At 47.4% G+C, this 18,640-nt stretch overlaps 1 protein-coding gene across 1 annotated transcript in view; it reads right to left on the bottom strand.

The window, feature by feature from the left end:
- Nucleotides 1-18,640, bottom strand: part of DNAH14 (dynein axonemal heavy chain 14) — a 291,138-nt gene that overhangs the window by 161,288 nt on the left and 111,210 nt on the right. Inside the window, exons 23-27 of the mRNA XM_075341429.1 lie at nucleotides 17,744-17,915; nucleotides 13,680-13,784; nucleotides 11,436-11,554; nucleotides 11,264-11,338; nucleotides 8,967-9,054 (exon numbers count right to left, since the gene is read on the bottom strand). Of these exons, the coding sequence (XP_075197544.1) occupies nucleotides 8,967-9,054; nucleotides 11,264-11,338; nucleotides 11,436-11,554; nucleotides 13,680-13,784; nucleotides 17,744-17,915 (559 nt within the window). The remainder of the gene's footprint in view (nucleotides 1-8,966; nucleotides 9,055-11,263; nucleotides 11,339-11,435; nucleotides 11,555-13,679; nucleotides 13,785-17,743; nucleotides 17,916-18,640) is intronic.

The following is an 18,640-nucleotide window of genomic DNA, read 5'->3' as shown; positions in this document are numbered from 1 at the left end:
CGGCTGGCGCGGTAGTTCCCGACACATAAACTCACTCAGCTAAGCTGCAGTGAGTAAAGCCCAAGCGCGCAGCGCTACTGTCCCCGGCGCACTAACACACCCAGCAACGCTGGAGTGTGTCTGTGCATAGACTGTACGGGGACACAGAGTACCTTAACGTTGCAGGGCCTGTCCCTGACGATACTCCGCTCCATTCCAGCAGGATCTCCGGGTCTGTGGATGGAGCCCGGCCTCAGAGCCTGGAGGCCGGTAAGATCCCACTTCACCAGAGCCCTCAGGGGGATGGGGAAGGAAAGCAGCATGTGGGCTCCAGCCTCCGTACCCGCAATGGGTACCTCAACCTTAACAAACACCGCCGACAAGAGTGGGGTGAGAAGGGAGCATGCTGGGGGCCCTAGTATGGGCCCTCTTTTCTTCCATCCGACATAGTCAGCAGCTGCTGCTGACTAAAACAGTGGAGCTATGCGTGGATGTCTGACCTCCTTCGCACAAAGCTTGAAAACTGAGCAGCCCGTGATCCCACGGGGGGTGTATAGGCAGAAGGGGAGGGGCCTTACACTTTTTAGTGTAATACTTTGTGTGGCCTCCGGAGGCAGTAGCTATACACCCAATCGTCTGGGTCTCCCAATGGAGCGCCGAAGAAGAAGGGAATTTTGTTACTTACCGTAAATTCCATTTCTTCTAGCTCCAATTGGGAGACCCAGACGATTGGGTGTATAGCTACTGCCTCCGGAGGCCACACAAAGTATTACACTAAAAAGTGTAAGGCCCCTCCCCTTCTGCCTATACACCCCCCGTGGGATCACGGGCTGCTCAGTTTTAGTGCAAAAGCAAGAAGGAGGAAAGCCAATAACTGGTTAAACAAATTCAATCCGAAGGAACATCGGAGAACTGAAACCATTCAACATGAACAACATGTGTACCCGAACAAACCAAAAATGCCGAAGGAAACAGGGGCGGGTGCTGGGTCTCCCAATTGGAGCTAGAAGAAAAGGAATTTACGGTAAGTAACAAAATTCCCTTCTTCTTCGGCGCTCCATTGGGAGACCCAGACGATTGGGACGTCCAAAAGCAGTCCCTGGGTGGGTAAATTAATACCTCAAGTTTGGACTGTAAAAACAGCCCTTCCCTACATGGAGGCAACCGCCGCCTGCAGGACTCTTCTACTTAGGCTGGCATCCGCCTAAGCGTAGGCATGCACCTGATAACGCTTGGTGAAGGTGTGCAGACTCGCCCAGGTAGCCGCCTGGCACACCTGCTGAGCCGTAGCCTGGTGCCGTAATGCCCAGGACGCACCCACGGCTCTGGTAGAATGGGCCTTCAGCCCTGATGGAACCGGAAGCCCAGCAGAACGGTAGGCTTCAAGGATTGGTTCCTTGATCCATCGAGCCAGGGTGGATTTGGCAGCCTGCGACCCCTTGCGCTGACCAGTGACAAGGACAAAGAGTGCATCCGATCGGCGCAGGGGTGCCGTGCGGGAAATGTAGATTCTGAGTGCTCTTCACCAGATCCAACAATGCAAATCCATTTCATATCGATGAAATGGATAAGGACAAAAGGAAGGTAAGGAGATATCCTGATTGTGATGAAAAGGGGATACCACCTTAGGGAGAAACTCCGGAATCGGGCGCAGCACTACCTTGTCTTGGTGAAACACCAGGAAGGGAGCTTTGGATGACCGCGCTGCTAGCTCGGACACTCTCCGAAGAGACGTGACCGCTACCAGAAAGGCCACTTTCTGTGAAAGTCGAGAAAGTGAAACATCCCTCAGAGGCTCGAAGGGCGGCTTCTGGAGAGCAATTAGTACCCTGTTCAGATCCCATGGGTCTAACGGCCTCAGTACGGAGGGACAATGTGACAAACCCCCTGCAGGAACGTGCGTACCTGAGGAAGTCGTGCTAGGCGCTTCTGAAAGAATACAGACAGCGCTGGAACTTGTCCTTTAAGGGAGCCGAGCAACAAACCTGTTTCCCAACCAGATTGCAGGAAGGAAAGAAAAGTAGGCAATGCAAATGGCCAGGGAGACACTCCCTGAGCAGAGCCCTAAGGTAAGAATATCTTCCACGTCCAGTGGTAGATCTTGGCAGACGTCGGCTTCCTAGCCCGTCACATGGTGGCAATGACGTCATGAGATAATCCTGAAGACGCTAGGATCCAGGACTCAATGGCCACCCAGTCAGGTTCAGGGCCGTAGGATTCAGATGGAAAACGGCCCTTGGGACAGTAAGTTTGGCCGGTCTGGTAGTGCCCACGGCTGGCCGACCGTGAGATGCCACAGATCCGGGTACCACGACCTCCTCTGCCAGTCTGGGGCGACGAGGATGGCGCGGCGGCAATCGGAGCTGATCTTGCGTAGCACTCTGGGCAACAGTGCCAGAGGGGGAAACACATAGGGTAGCTGGAACTGCGACCCATCCTGAACTAAGGCGCCTGCCGCCAGAGCTCGTTGATCGTAAGACCACACCATGAAACTCGTGACCTTGGTGTTGTGCCTAGACGCCATTAGGTCGACGTCCGGCCTCCCCCGAAGGCCCCAGATTTCCTGAAACACGTCCGGGTGCAGAGACCATTCCCCTGCGTCCATACCCTGGCGACTGAGGAAGTCTGCTTCCCAGTTTTCTACGCCCGGGATGTGAACTGCGGATATGGTGGATGCTCTGTCTTCCACCCACATCAGAGTCCGCCGGACTTCTTGGGAGGCTTGCCGACTGCGTATTCTGCCTTGGTGGTTGATGTATGCTACCGCTGTGGAGTTGTCCGACTGAACTCGGATCTGTTTGCATTCCAGCCACTGCTGGAAGGCTTGCAGGGCAAGATACACTGCTTAGATTTCCAGAACATTGATCTGAAGGGTGGACTCCTGCTGAGTCCACGTACCCTGAGCCCTGTGGTGGAGAAAGACTATTCTCCACCCTGACAGACTCACGTCTGTCGTGACCACCGTCCAGGATGGGGGTAGGAAGGACCTTCCTTTTGACAATGAGGTGGGAAGAAGTCACCACTGAAGAGAGTCCTTGACCGTCTGAGAAAGGGAGACGTTCCTGTCTAGGGACGTCGACTTCCCATCGCTTTGGCGGAGAATGTCCCATTGAAGTGGACGCAGATGAAACTGCGCGAAAGGGACTGCCTCCATTGCTGCTACCATCTTCGCTAGGAAGTGCATGAGGCGTCTTAAGGGGTGTGACTGGCCTTGAAGGAGAGACTGCACCCCCGTCTGTAGTGAACGCTGTTTGTCCAGCGGAAGCTTCACTATCGCTGAGAGAGTATAAAACTCTATGCCAAGATATGTCAGTGATTGGGTCGGTGTCAGATTTAACTTTGAAAAGTTGATGATCCACCCGAAACTCTGGAGAGTCTCCAGCGCAACGTTCAGGCTGCGTTGGCATGCCTCTTGAGAGGGTGCCTTGACAAGTAGATCGTCCAAGTAAGGGATCACAGAGTGACCCTGAGAGTGCAGGACTGCTACCACTGCTGCCATGACCTTGGTGAAAACCCGTGGGGCTGTCGCCAGACCTAAGGGCAGGTCTACGAACTGAAGATGCTCGTCTTCTATAACGAATCGCAGCAAACGCTGGTGCTCTGGAGCAATCGGCACGTGGAGATAAGCATCCTGATGTCTCTTGATGCTAGGAAATCTCCTTGAGACCTTGAGGCAATGACGGAGCGGAGGGATTCCATCCGGAACCGCCTGGTTTACACTGCTTTTTGAGCAGTTTTAGGTCTAGAACGGAACGGAAGAGCCGTCCTTTTTTGGCACCACAACCAGATTGGAGTAAAAACCGTGACCTTGTTCCTGAAGAGGAACAGGGATTATCACTCCTTCTGCCTGCAGAAGAGCATCGGCTCGGTCGAGAGGTGGGGAAGTTCTGAAGAATCGAGCCGGAGGACGAGAACAAAACTCTATCCTGTACACGTGAGACAAAATGTCTCTCACCCACCGGTCTTTGACCTGTGGCAGCTAAATGCCGCCAAAGCGGGAGAGTCTGCCACCGACCGCGGATGCGGAGAGAGAGGGCTGAAAGTCATGAGGAAACCGCCTTGGTAGCGGTTCCTCCGGCTGCCTTCTTTGGGCGTGATTGAGCCCGCCAGGAGTCTGAGCCCCTCTGAGCCTTTTGAGTCCTTTTGGACTAGGAAAATTGGGACCAGCCCGAGCCTGGAAAGGACCGAAACGTCGACTGTCCTTCCTTGGGTTTTGTTTGATCTGGGCTGGTGTAAGGAAGAATCCTTACCCTTGGCCTGTTTAATGATTTCATCCAATCGCTCAGCCAACAGTCTGTCACCAGATAATGGCAAACTGGTTAAGCCCTTTTTGGAAGCAGGAGCTGCCTTCCATTCCCTTAACCCCAAGGGTCTGCGCAAAACCACGGAGTTGGCGTACGCCACCGGCGTACGGCTCGTAGAGTCCAGGACAGCATGAATAGCGTAAGTCGCAATGCATGCGAGGTTAAGGATGCCACCTGCGGCACAGATGTACGTGTGACAGTGTCTATCTGCGCAAGACCAGCTGAAATAGCTTGGAGTGCCCGTACGGCTGCGAATGCCGGAGCAAACGACACGCCGATAGCTTCACAGACAGATTTCAACCAGAGGTCCATCTGTCTGTCAATGGCATCTTTAAGTGAAGTCCCATCTTCCACTGCAACTATGGAGGATGGCGCGGCGGAGAAAAGCTTGTCTGGATATGCGTAGTGTTTCTGGACTGCTCCTCTGAGTCAGAGAGGCCCAAAAAGTACTGAATTTACGCTTGGGATACCTGAAATGGAATTTCTCCTGCTGAAGCTGCCTCCTCCACTGGAGGGGCTGAGGGAGAAATATCCACCAGTGTATTGATGGGCGCTATGAGATCATTCACCATGGCGTCCCATTAGGAGCATCCAGAATGAAAGCGGTCTCAGGATCAGAAACCTGATGAGCTACCTCATCATACAGAGAATCCTCTCGCTGAGACCCTGACCAGTGTGTGAAGTCGAGGGTCTCTCCCAGCGAGCTCGCTTAGGCTGTCTGGGACTGTCGTCCGTGTCAGAGCCTTCAGTCTGGGATGTATGGGACCCCCTTGGAGCACGGATTAGTTCCAACTGAGGGAGACCGGGGAGCCTTGATTCAACAATGCCCATGGTCTGAGTCACCGCCCTGGACTGCAAAGTTGCTAGAATTTTGTTCATAGTCCAAGACATTTTATCAGCAAAAAAACTGCAAACTCTGTCCTCTGGACAGTTTCACAGGTGGCCCTCTCTGGGCCACCACTAGCAGAGACTCTACCCATTAGGGGTTAGTGGAACCTGCCGGTAAAACAGCCTCACGTGCGGTACAGACAGCATAGAAAGCCTGTGCCTTGGCCCCCTTGCTCTATGCTGACGACATGCTGTTGTCTCCTCAGAGCTATCTAGGGGTATATCGCCAAGAAGCGACCGTACAGCCACAAGTCTCAGCCGCGCCGCAGCCTCCAGCGCGGCAGTTTCCCACAGATAAACTCACTCAGCTAAGCTGCAGTGAGTATAGTCCAAGCGCGCAGCGCTGTTGTCCTCGGCGCACTAACACGCCCAGCAATGCTGGCGTGTGTCTGTGTATGGTCTTGCAAATATAAGTACAAGGATAAAGTACACAAAAAAACACTGTGGCAATAGTGGGGTCAGCACCAAGGTGCTGCTTACCGCCCGCATAAGCGGGTAAGTGGTCGCCAGAATCCCTTTGCTGGGTCTCCCAGAGCCTGTGTCCGTTCTCCAGCTTAGATTGCCTGCAGGAATGGCTGCCGGCGTCCTGTGAAGAGGGGCGGGCCGTGGGCGTGCCCCAGACAAGAGCGGGAAACTGGCGTCCCCCTGTGCCCAGTGAGAGGGCTGGAGTATGTAAATAAGACTCCAGCCCTCGGCGCTGATCATTGTACAGCGTCTCGCCCCTTCCCTGACTGGCAGGGTTGGGGGCGGGAACGAAACGTAACTAGGCCGCAAAAGCCGGGGACTAGATTTATAAGCGCTGCCGTCGTAAAAGCACGGCAGCGCGAAAGTCCCCGGCGCACCACAAGTCTCAGCCGCGCCGCAGCTCCAGCAGCGGCTGGTGCGGTAGTTCCCGACACATAAACTCACTCAGCTAAGCTGCAGTGAGTAAAGCCCAAGCGCGCAGCTACTGTCCCCGGCGCACTAACACACCCAGCAACGCTGGAGTGTGTCTGTGCATAGACTGTACGGGGACACAGAGTACCTTAACGTTGCAGGGCCTGTCCCTGACGATACTCCGCTCCATTCCAGCAGGATCTCCGGGTCTGTGGATGGAGCCCGGCCTCAGAGCCTGGAGGCCGGTAAGATCCCACTTCACCAGAGCCCTCAGGGGGATGGGGAAGGAAAGCAGCATGTGGGCTCCAGCCTCCGTACCCGCAATGGGTACCTCAACCTTAACAAACACCGCCGACAAGAGTGGGGTGAGAAGGGAGCATGCTGGGGGCCCTAGTATGGGCCCTCTTTTCTTCCATCCGACATAGTCAGCAGCTGCTGCTGACTAAAACAGTGGAGCTATGCGTGGATGTCTGACCTCCTTCGCACAAAGCTTGAAAACTGAGCAGCCCGTGATCCCACGGGGGGTGTATAGGCAGAAGGGGAGGGGCCTTACACTTTTTAGTGTAATACTTTGTGTGGCCTCCGGAGGCAGTAGCTATACACCCAATCGTCTGGGTCTCCCAATGGAGCGCCGAAGAAATTCATGCTGCAGGCTCGGGGGAAATCGGTGTCAGCGCAAACTATCCATTCACATCTGAATGAGATGAAACGCTAAGGAGGAGACTGCTGACACAGGGAGATAAAAAAGCTGGATTTCAGTTTGCCAAAATGTATGTGAGTAACCAAAATCCTTCTGGCAAAATGTCTTGTGGACAAATGAGACCAAGATAGAGGTTTTTGGTAAAGTGCACCATTCTACTGTTTACCAAAAACAGAATGAGGCTACAGAGGAAAGATCACAGCACATACAGTCAGACATGATGGAGGCCAGAGATGTTTTGGGGTTGTTTTGCTGCCTCTGGCACTGGGGGCCTTGACTGTGTGCAAGAAGACATCATGAGATCTGAAGATTACCAAAGGATTTTGAGTGGCAATGTAGTGTCTAGTGTCAGAAAGCTGGGGGGGGGGGCATCCTAGGTCAGGGGTCTTCCAGCAGGACAATGATGCAAAACACTTCAAGAAGCCCCAGAAAAGGATGGAAACAAAGCGCTGGAAAGTTCTGAAGTGGCAGCAATGAGTCCAGACCTAAATGCCATTGATGCTACTGGAGAGACCTGAAAATTGCCCGAGATTCCAGGTGAGAGGAGGAAGACGCTTGTGGATGGGTATAGGAAGAGACTGATTGCAGGTATGTATTACAAAGGGTAAAGGGTGTACAACCAAATATTAAGTGGAGGAGGACAAAAACTTTGTCAGGCCTATTTTGGGGGTTTTGTGTGATATCATGTACAATCTTCCTTTTTTTTTACTGTTCTAATACATACTGGGAGAAATACTTCATATTCTGGAATAATTTCAAGGGTGCAAACACTTTCGGCCATGACTGTATGTACAGCAGTAGTATAAATTTTTCTCTATTCCTGGGCTCCAGCTCAGTTGATCTGATCTACACTGATACATTGTAACAAGGTCTGCAGCTTTATGAACAGGACTAGGTCTGGACAAAGGATTCATAATGTAAAACACATCTTTCTGGAGATTTTGAAAGTGTGATGAAACAGTTAACAAAATATTATAATAATAAATTGGAGTTTTTTGCATGGCTCTGCATATACTGTAGAGAATATAACTTTTTAGTTTCCATTGATTTCTATGGAGGACATGAAAGTATACAACCAGTATGGTTCAAAGTGCAAACAGAACCCCTTCTGCAAAAATCTATGGCGTCACAAGGAGAAATGCAAAACTCCACAGGAGAACATGATCAGGTTGTGACGGGGTCCTTCTCCCGTATCCCACAATCAACAGAGCGAGTGATCGATGGTCAATCCAAAGAACTTTTATTCCAAGCAATCAAACGGTCCATAACATAATCCACCATACACAGGGTAAAAATAGTCCAGAAACACGAAAATAGTCCAGTAAGCGATACATGTGCAGGTCTCGCTGGGAAACTGCAGCTTCTGCCCAGAGGATCAATCTTAAGGGGCTGTACACGCTACGATATCGTTACTGTTTTATCGTCAGGGTCACGCTGTTAGTGATGCACATCCGGCGTCATTAACAATATCGCAGCATGTGACACTTACCAGCGACCTTAAGCGACCTCAAAAATGGTGAAAATTGTTCACCATAGAGAGGTCGTCCTAAAACCAAAAATCGGTAATGGCTGTTTATCGATGTTGTTCGTCGCTGCTGCGGCAGCACACATCACTGTGTGTGACACCGCAGGAGCGAGGACGTCTCCTTACCTGCCGCCGGCCACAATGCGGAAGAAAAGAGGTGGGCGGGATGTTACGTCCCGCTCATCTCCGCCCCTCCGCTTTGATTGGCTGGCCGCTTAGTGACGTCGCTGTGACGCCGAACGTCCCTCCCCCTTGAGGGAGGGATTGTTCGGCAGTCACAGCGCTGCTGCCGACCAGGTAGGTGCGTGTGACACTGCCGTAGCGATAATGTTCGCTACGGGAGCAAACACACGATATCGCACACACGACGGGGGCGGGTGCTTACACGCTCGATATCGCTAGCAATTGCTAGCGATATCTTAGCGTGTAAAGCCCGCTTTAGTCCTTCTCTCTTGAAGTTCTCAAACAGACTGCCTAATTCTTCAGGTAAGCAGAGAGTTTAGGTGGATCCCAGGATCCCCTCCCCCAGACCTAGAGACAGAAACACTACAGGGGGTGATTACCTACAGGCAATACAATGTACACACAAGCAATACAAAGATTGGACAGTGAACCAAGCCTAAAATACGAACCTACACAACATGATATACAACCCCCCATATTCCACCATCACACAGGTCTATAACACACGTACCACTACAAGAATGACCTGTCCGGGGTGGGACAGTATCCATTTCTTAAAATCTGACTGTCCCCAGTCCAACACTCCGGCTCTCATCATCCTGGGAAGAAAAGGTTGTTATAATATGATGATAGAAGTAGGCATAATCTATTATTAGTATAATCAGTCGGACATTATCCGATTGATAGATAGATAGATAGAGTGGTTTGTAAAAGTTTGGGCACCCCTTGTCAAAATTACTGTTACCATGAACAGTTAAGCAAGTGATGAAATGATCTCTAAAAGGCATAAAGATAAACACATTTTCTTTGTATTTTAGGCAAAAAAAAAAATAATTTTAAAAATTAAAAAAAGCAAAATGGGCTGATGCATAAGTATGGACACCCTTGGAGATTTGTGTGCTCAGTTAACTTTGACCAAGGTTTCAGACCTTAATTAGTCTGTTAGGAAAGGACGGGTGATGCAAATTTCACTCCCTTATTAAAACCAAGCCTCCTCTAATCTTGTGCCAAAACACAGCAGCCATGGGTTCTTCTAAGCAGCTGCCTAGCACTCTGAAAATGAAAATGGTGGAGGACCACAAAGCAGGAGAAGGCTATAGGAATATAGCAAAGCATCTTCAAGTCGCCCTTTTCTCAGTTTGAAATGTAATTAATAAGAGGACATTTGTGGAGGAGGTCAAGATAAGGTCTGGAAGACCAAGCAACATTTTGGGGAGAGCTTCTCATAGGATTGCTAGAGAGGTAAACCAGAATCCCCTCCTGACTGTAAAAGACCTTCAGGAAGATTTAGCATACTCTGGAGTTGTGGTTCATTGTTCTACTGTTCAGAGACACCTGCACAAATATGGCCTTCATGGAAGAGTCATCAGAAGAAAACCTCTCCTGCGTCCTCACCATAAAATTCAGTGTCAGAAGTCTGCAAAAGAACATCTAAACAAGCCTGATGCATTTTGGAAACAAATCCTGTGGACCGATGAGGTTAAAGTAGAACTCTTTGGCCACAATGATCAAAGGTGTGTGTGGAGAAAAAGGGCACAGAATTTCAGGAAAAGAACATCTCGCCAACCATTAAGCATGGGGGTGGATCAATCATGCTTTGGAGTTGTGTTGCAGCTAATGGCAAGGGGAACATTTCACGGGTAGATGGAAGAAAGGATTCAATGAAATTTCAAGATATTCTTGATGTAAACATAACACCATCTGTAAAAAAAGCTGAATGAGAAAACAGGAGAAATGAAGATGGCTTCTACAAATGGATAATGATCCTACACACACATCAAAATCCACAGTAGACAACGGAAAAAGGAGCAAGCTGATGGTTCTACAATGTCCCTCACAGTCCCCTGATCTGAATATCAGTTAAAATCTGTGGCTAGAGCTCAAAAGAGCAGTGCCTGGAAGACGAGCCAGGAATCTCACAAAACTGGAGACGTCTCCAAGGAAGAGCAGTGCATGCAAGACGAGTCAGGAATCTCACCGACCTGGAAGACGTCTCCAAGGAAGAGCAGAGCATGCAAGACGATCCAGGAATCTCACAGAACTGGAAGACGTCTCCAAGGAAGAGCAGAGCATGCAAGACGAGCCAGGAATCTCACAGAACTGGAAGACATCTGCAAGGAAGAGCAGTGTATGCAAGGGGAGCTAGGAATCTCACATAACTGGAAGATGTCTCCAAGGAAGAGCAGAGCATGCAAGACAAGCCAGGAATCTCACAGAACTGGAAGACGTCTCCAAGGAAGAGGAGAGCATGCAAGACGAGCCAGGAATCTCACATAACTGGAAGACGTCTCCAAGGAAGAGCAGAGCATGCAAGACGAGCCAGGAATCTCACAGAGCTGGAGATTACTCCAAGGAAGAGCAGTGAATTGAAGATGAGCCAGGAATCGCACAGAACTGGAGACGTCTCCAAGGAAGAGCAGTGCTTGCAAGACGAGCCAGGAATCTCACAGAACTGGAGACGTCTCCAAGGAAGAGTAGTGCATGCAAGACGAGCCAGGAATCTCACAGAACTGGAGACGTCTCCAAGGAAGAGTAGTGCATGCAAGACGAGCCAGGAATCTCACAGAACTGGAAGACGTCTCCAAGGAGGAGCAGAGCATGCAAGACGAGCCAGGAATCTCACAGAACTGGAAGACATCTCCAAGGAAGAATGGAGGAAAATCCCTCAAACAAGAATTGAAAGAATCTTCAACTTGCTTAATTGTACATAACAACTGTAATTTTGACCAGGGGTGCCCAAACTTTTACATCCCACCGTGAATAGACAGATAGATAAATAGATGAAGCCACATCTAGGTCAGCACTCACTTCTTTACGACGTCGTACACACTGGTCTCCACGTTTCCCAGCCATTGCTCCACCGAGCCTCTGACACGGACATTTCTGCAGAAGCAGCAGTGTTATTACTGTAAACTTTACACAATGTTCCCGGCTAATGACTTGTGTTAATTAAAAGTAGTAATAAGGGAATATGGGGTACTTAGGCATGCAGATTTTCTCCCCTTCCGCAGATATAATCATCTCCACCTCCGGGGAACTGTTCAGATGATGTTTTATGTCCAAATGTTGGATATTCTCAAAACACTTCACCAGGTGCGGCTGCGTTATAGAAAAAGTCAGGTAGAGCATCAATGTCTCCAACATTTCTTAAAGGAGCTGTACAGCCCTACAGTAAACACATCTGCTATTTTACTGGAAACAGCGCCACCTTTGTCCATGGGTTGTGTCTGGTACTGCAGCTCAGCTCCATTATAGCGAATTAGACTAAAATGTGGATACTGTAAAGGTGGCGCTACTCCCTTAAGTGCATGTATTTTCGGTAAAACAAAAATATATAAAATTGCAATTGGTTTTCATTAAAAATGTTGTACAGTTTGGCATCTACAGGATATTTGCTTCCTTTCACATTGCTGGTTTGAAAAGGAGTTAACTGAAAATCCATCAGTAAGCTCATTCTCACAGGTGTCCTATTTACCAGAAGAGAAGAAGAAGAGCTCAGAAAAAAGATAAGATTTATAAACTGATGGATGCTCAGTTGTTTTAATTTTTATTTCATAAATCGATAGTGCACGTGAAAATATGCAACTTGTAATAATCTTACCAGACAAATTTGCTTCTTTCTCCGCCAAAAATGGATCAGTAATTATCAAAATTCTCAATTCTGGGGTAAAATCTGTAGATGCAGAGGGATAAGCTGGCGGCAGAGGGAGGATCTAGAGGCAGGGGGAGGATCTAGAGGCAGGGGGAGGAGCTAGATGTAGAGGGAGGATCTAGAGGCAGAGGGGGGAGCTAGGTGCAGAGGGAGGAGCTAGAGGCAGAGGGAAGATTTAGAGGCAGAGGGGGGATCTAGGGGAAGAGAGTGGAGTTAGATGCAGAGGGATAACCTGGCAGCAGAGGGAGGATTTAGAGGCAGAGGGATAAGCTGGCAGCAGAGGGAGGATTTAGAGGCAGAGGGATAGGCTGGCAGCAGAGGGAGGATTTAGAGGCAGAGGGATAAGCTGGCAGCAGAGAGAGGATTTAGAGGCAGAGGGAGGAGCCAGATGCAGAGTGATAAGCTGGTGGCAGAGGGAGGATCTAGAGGCAGAGGAGCTAGATGCAGAGGGAGCAGCTGGCGGCAGAGGGAGGATCTAGAGACAGAGGGAGGAGCTAGATGCAGAGGGAGGAGCTGGTGGCAGAGGGAGGATCTAGGCGCAGAAGGATAAGCTGGCGGCAGAGGGAGAATCTAGAGGCAGAGGGAGGAGCTAGATGCAGAGGGATAAGCTGGCGGCTGAGGGAGGATCTAGAGGCAGAGGGATAAGCTGGCAGCAGAGGGAGGATCTAGAGGCAGAGGGATAAGCTGGCAGCAGAGGTAGGATCTAGAGGCAGAGGGATAAGCTGGCAGCAGAGGGAGGATCTAGAGGCAGAGGGATAAGCTGGCAGCAGAGGGAGGATCTAGAGGCAGAGGGATAAGCTGGCAGCAGAGGGAGGATCTAGAGGCAGAGGGATAAGCTGGCAGCAGAGGGAGGATCTAGAGGCAGAGGGATAAGCTGGCAGCAGAGGGAGGATTTAGAGGCAGAGGGATAAGCTGGCAGCAGAGGGAGGATCTAGAGGCAGAGGGATAAGCTGGCAGCAGAGGGAGGATTTAGAGGCAGAGGGATAAGCTGGCAGCAGAGGGAGGATTTAGAGGCAGAGGGAGGAGCCAGATGCAGAGTGATAAGCTGGCAGCAGAGGGAGGATCTAGAGGCAGAGGGATAAGCTGGCAGCAGAGGGAGGATTTAGAGGCAGAGGGATAAGCTGGCAGCAGAGGGAGGATCTAGAGGCAGAGGGATAAGCTGGCAGCAGAGGGAGGATTTAGAGGCAGAGGGATAAGCTGGCAGCAGAGGGAGGATTTAGCGGCAGAGGGAGGAGCCAGATGCAGAGTGATAAGCTGGTGGCAGAGGGAGGATCTAGAGGCAGAGGGAGGAGCTAGATGCAGAGGGAGGAGCTGGTGGCAGAGGGAGAAACTAGAGACAGAGGGTGGAGCTAGAGGCAGAGGGAGGAGCTAGATGCAGAGGGAGGAGCTAGATGCAGAGGGAGGAGCTAGATGCAGAGCTTTGTCCCTTTTTCCCTCTTCTATCTACATAGAATAGTAGATATACAAATGCTTTTAAGTAACAAAACAAAAGAACTGCCCTGAAGGTGTCTATCTCCTTTAGTGATTTAATAAAAACAAAAAAAAACAAAACAAAGTTGTAGGATCACTTGCCTGGACCACATTGGGGTTTTTGCTTTCAGCCAAGATGGAGAGAAGGTCATCATTGCTGAGGAAGTAGAACCTTGGGAAAACCCTGCGTTTAATTTCTAAAAAGTCCTGGAAGGAAGAAAAGAATAAAGAGTTAAGAGTGACCACCGTCCCAATGGGGCCCCATCAGATTCTGTGTAGCCATGAAATTGTTTTCTTAAAGGGGCTTTATAAGAACACATATCAATTGCCTATTGTCTGATTGTAAGGCTATGTGCGCACAGTGCGTTTTTCGCAGCGTTTTTGCGCGTTTTTCGGGTGAAACTGCAGGACTTTGCTTCCCCAGCAAAGTCTATGAGTTTTCATTTTTGCTGTCCGCACACATCTGTTTTTTTTACCTGCGTTTTTGAGTTAAAAAAAAAAATGGACATGTCAGTTCTTTCCTGCGTTTTTCTGCATTTTCTGACCATGCAATGATGCGTTTTTTCGACGCAGGTGCGTTTTTGTGCGTTTTTAGCGGCCAAAAACGCACAAAATTTCAGCGTCAAAAAGACGCAGTGTGCGAACCTAGCCTAACTCACTATTACTTGGTCTTCACCGGGCTAAACTTTCCCATCTCGATTCTATGTAGCTGTCTATGATCATATTGCTGTCCAGCTGCTAAACTGATGCCTCCACCTTAGCCCAGCCATTGTACTGGTTGCCCAATCGCTAAAAAAATACAACGTGAACTTATCACACTCACCCACAAAGCTCTCCAGTGTTGCACTGCCCTAAATCTCCTCCTTATCTCTGTCTGTAACCCTACCTGTGATCTCCATTCTGCTAATGATCTAAGGTAAATATCCACCATTATCTGAAGATTGGTTTCTAATCCTCAAAACTTCTCTTATGCTGCACTAATTTACTGAAATTTTCTATAAGAGACAATCAGGTTAATATTTCAACATCCACATTCCATTATTGTCTTTTACACTTCTCTAGAGCTGCAATCTCGTGATTTTCAATCTCAAACAAAGATCAGAGGCCTTAAAGGGAGTATTACATATTTACATTTATTCTATAATGTCAAGGTCTGTATTGGAGAACTGAATAAAAAAGGAGTGATGTTGGCATCATCAAGTGCTTGATTGTCAGGCAAAGAAAAAGAAAGGCCAAATGAAGCGTGCAGAACTAAGCCTACTCTCGTTGGATGAAATCTGGGAGTAGCAAGAAAACACACAGGACTCCTTCATATAAAATCAAGTTAATCTATTACTTACATATCCTTTATATACAATAAATAGATTAACTTGATTTCACCTGAAGGAGTTCTTGTAGTTTTTTTTACAATGTCCAAATTTTATCCAACAAGAGTAGGCTTAGTTCTGAATGCTTCATCTGGCCTCTACTGTTTGTCGATCACAGCTAAAAATTGAAAATTGTTCCAGAAATTCTTAATATTCTTTTGATATAATCTGTAATAATTTGTAATAATTTCCTTTTATAGCTTCTATTTTTTCTATATATATATATATATATATAATAATAATAATAATTAATAATATTATTATTATTATTATTATTATTATTATTATTATATATATATATATATATATATATATACTGATTAAATCTTTTGATATAATTTGTACATTTTTTCCTGAATGTATTTTATAATATCTTTTTATAGCTTCTATTTTTTATACATAAACTGATTAAATCTTTTGCATGCTTTTTCCTTTTATACTTAAATCGGATTATTTCACTCTGCCATTTGGTGTGCACTTATTTATTCTGGCATCTTTGAATCCACTTTAAAACATACTTAAGAAAAAATTAAGATTCTTGAACAATTTTTTCAAATTCTTGTAATCAACTTGGTTTTTTTTTTGTGGCATTTGGTTGTTTGATATGCCTTTTATGCCTTCAACACCACTTTTTTGTATCATGGACAATCAGGATGTTGCTGTCATGCGATGTTCGGCCCTGCACGCACCTTTTGGTACGACGTTTACGGACTCTGTTCACACCACAGAGTCTGACAAGCAATCTGAGGCTTCTGTATTGTTCAGCCAGAGCCGGGCGTCGGCTGGCTCAGGTTCACTGGTCTTCAGCTCTGTAAGGCCAGAATCACACTTGCTAGTGCCTCGCGTGTTTCTCGCGCGAGTCTCTCATGGTAGAACCCGGCCTGGCCGCACACTATGCATACAGGAGTGTCTGAACTGCATAGAGATACATGCAACCGACCCGCTCCTGTCAGGGGAGTGTGCGGCCAAGCCGGGTTCTACCATGAGAGACTCGTGCGAGAATCACGCGAGGCACTAGCAAGTGTGATTCTGGCCTAAGAGCTCAGGTTGCTAATTATCGCTCTCTCCTCCATATTTATAGCATGGCTTCCTTCCTGGAGATGCCGAGTATAGATTCAGCTTTATGTTCCTGCGTCCCAGTCTTGGTGCTTCTCCTGTGTATGATAATCCGTGTTGCGCTTTTGAGTGGTGTGGATTTTCCCCTGTTGTGTGTTACTTCCTCCCCTTCTTCGTTGTTACCCGGTACACATATTGTCTCTCCTGTGTGTTTTTGAGTGCTGTGTGTATGAATTTTCGTTCTCCATTGTCTGTGTCGTTTTGTGGGGTTTTGTCATTGTATTTTCCGGCCCGCCCTAAGGGTGGGGGAGAGGGAGAGAAAGATCAGGGCCCGGACAAGAGTTGGGGTCACGCTGGGGGCTTGGACCTTTCTACCATCAAGTCTACCTCTGAGATAAGGGACAGCGCAGGGTCTCAGGTCTTAGGGCCAGCCTAAGAGCCCCTGTCCTGTCATTACATATCCCGTTACATCCTGTGACAACTGAACCAGTGTAAGGCCACCATACCAGGCCCATAAAAGGAAAATATAGGACTATTGAGGGATGTTAGAAAAGAACAGGTAATGAATGAAATGGACCAATTTATAATGAAGGATAAACAGGAGATTACTATCTCCTCCCTGTACAAAGATCTGAGAACAGCACTGGTACCACTGCACTCGGACCAGGTCTGGGGAGCATGGGCACGACAACTAAAAGATACAGAGGCAGGGGAAAAGATACAGCAGGGATGGATGAGGATGAGGAAGGAGGTGATTAATGAGGGCTGGAGGGACACACAGTTTAGATTAATGCACAGAGCAATTTATGGTTTTAACATCCCCACCAAGCAGACTATGAATAAAATAGAACATTGCCCCAAATGTAAGCAGCCGAAAACGGACTTATACCACGGGATTTGGCAGTGCCCAGAAAGTCAGAAATTTTGGGGAAAAATGAAGACACTTATAGAAAAAGTATGGGAAGTGGAAATGGAACTAGACCCATTGTTATGGATTTTCCACCACAGGACTAAAGAAAAGGAAGGAGGAGGAGATACACGGGGGACCACGATTCCAAGACTCTTCCATAATATTGCCATGATAGGGAAAAAGGCCCTACTACGCAGATGGCTCGAGGAATCTGTTCCATCAGAGGAGGAGGTGGTCAATCAGATTAAAAAGCTGCTCAATATTGAACAGTTGGAAGCCGAAAGAAATAAGGACGAACTAACGGGAAACTTTTTTAAAAAATGGAAGAGATTTATAGTACAACAGTATGGAGTTGCAGAAATACGGAAAGTGGTATCTCCTTTCACTAATACGGAATGGTATCTACTGGGAGACTTGCAAGGCACATTGGGAAAGCTGAATATACACACGCAGTAGAGACACGACAGTAGGGCGAGACGAGGGTTTCAGAGAAATAGGGCTTCAAACGGGAATCAGAATATAGAGGAGCTGTGTGTTCTTTCGCGACTTATACCTGGTGTTCAGCGTATTAAAAATTTTGGGGGGGATAAAGTGGGAATAAAAGAGGGTGGGTTAAGACAAGGGTGGGTAAATTGGTAAGGTGAATTTATTCTTGTTCAAATGTTAGACATATTGTTATAATTCTGAAAAATGCAATAAAAATTTGTTTAAAAAAAAAAAAAAAAGGAAAATATTCTTTCTTTCTAATTTGTACAACCATAAAAAGCAGCAAATATTTCGACTTACAGGTTAAACAAAACACGTCAAACTAATGTTTTTGGCTTCTTGCGTACCTCAAGGCATTTTAGAATTTTCTCCAGGTGACCATTATTAGTCTGTAGGATTTCCAGGACTCCCGGGGCAGTGGCGGCTCGAAGAGCATTGGGTCTGTCTTTTATCTGATTCATCAACTCTTTCCATGAACTGTCCACTTGGGCGAAAAGTTTGGCTTCAGCCGGGAGCTGCCTAGGAAGGACACACGAGGATTAGTACAATATGTTCATATGTTACAAGCCCACACATCAGGCTCAACTGTGACTGCTATACACTTGAATGGGGCTGAGTTGCAATACCCGATGTGTCCCATAGGTAAGGGTGGCGCTATTTTTGGCAAACGAGATATCAAAGTGGATCTAAGACTTACTTTTAACCCTATAAGGCCGCAGCTATTTTTCATTTTTGTAGCTTTGTCCCCCCCTTTTTTTTCATGAGCCATACCTTTTTTTTTTTACCTTTGCTATTTACATATTTGTAAAAGGGCTTTTTTTTTTTTTTTTGCCGGTGGCATTGTACTTTTGGAGGTAAACGATCACTTGCCAGAAAAAAAAAAAAAAAAAAAGAGTCCAAGAGCAGCGAAATGGTGAAAATAAAAATTGCCATTTTGTTTTTAAAGTAAAAATGACCCGGTAACGGTTTCTCTCCTTTTAAATAATTAAAAATATATTAAAAAAAAATTGGTTTATGTCGCCATTTTCTAAGAAATTTAACTTTTGTTTTTCCTCCCATCAATGGGGCTGTATGAGGGCTTTATTTTCAGAATGTGAATTGTAGATTGTATCGGTACCATTTTGTTTTTTTTATTACTTTTTATTGCATTTTTTGTTATTTTGGGAAGTGCAGGGACTCTAAAAGTACAATTCTGTTGTTTTGATTTTTTTTTCTTTATGGTGTTTATGGTATGAAATTAGTGA

Source organism: Anomaloglossus baeobatrachus, chromosome 3 (genome assembly GCF_048569485.1).
Source record: "Anomaloglossus baeobatrachus isolate aAnoBae1 chromosome 3, aAnoBae1.hap1, whole genome shotgun sequence".
NCBI lineage: Eukaryota > Metazoa > Chordata > Amphibia > Anura > Aromobatidae > Anomaloglossus > Anomaloglossus baeobatrachus.
This window is presented reverse-complemented; position numbering and strand designations above follow the sequence as displayed.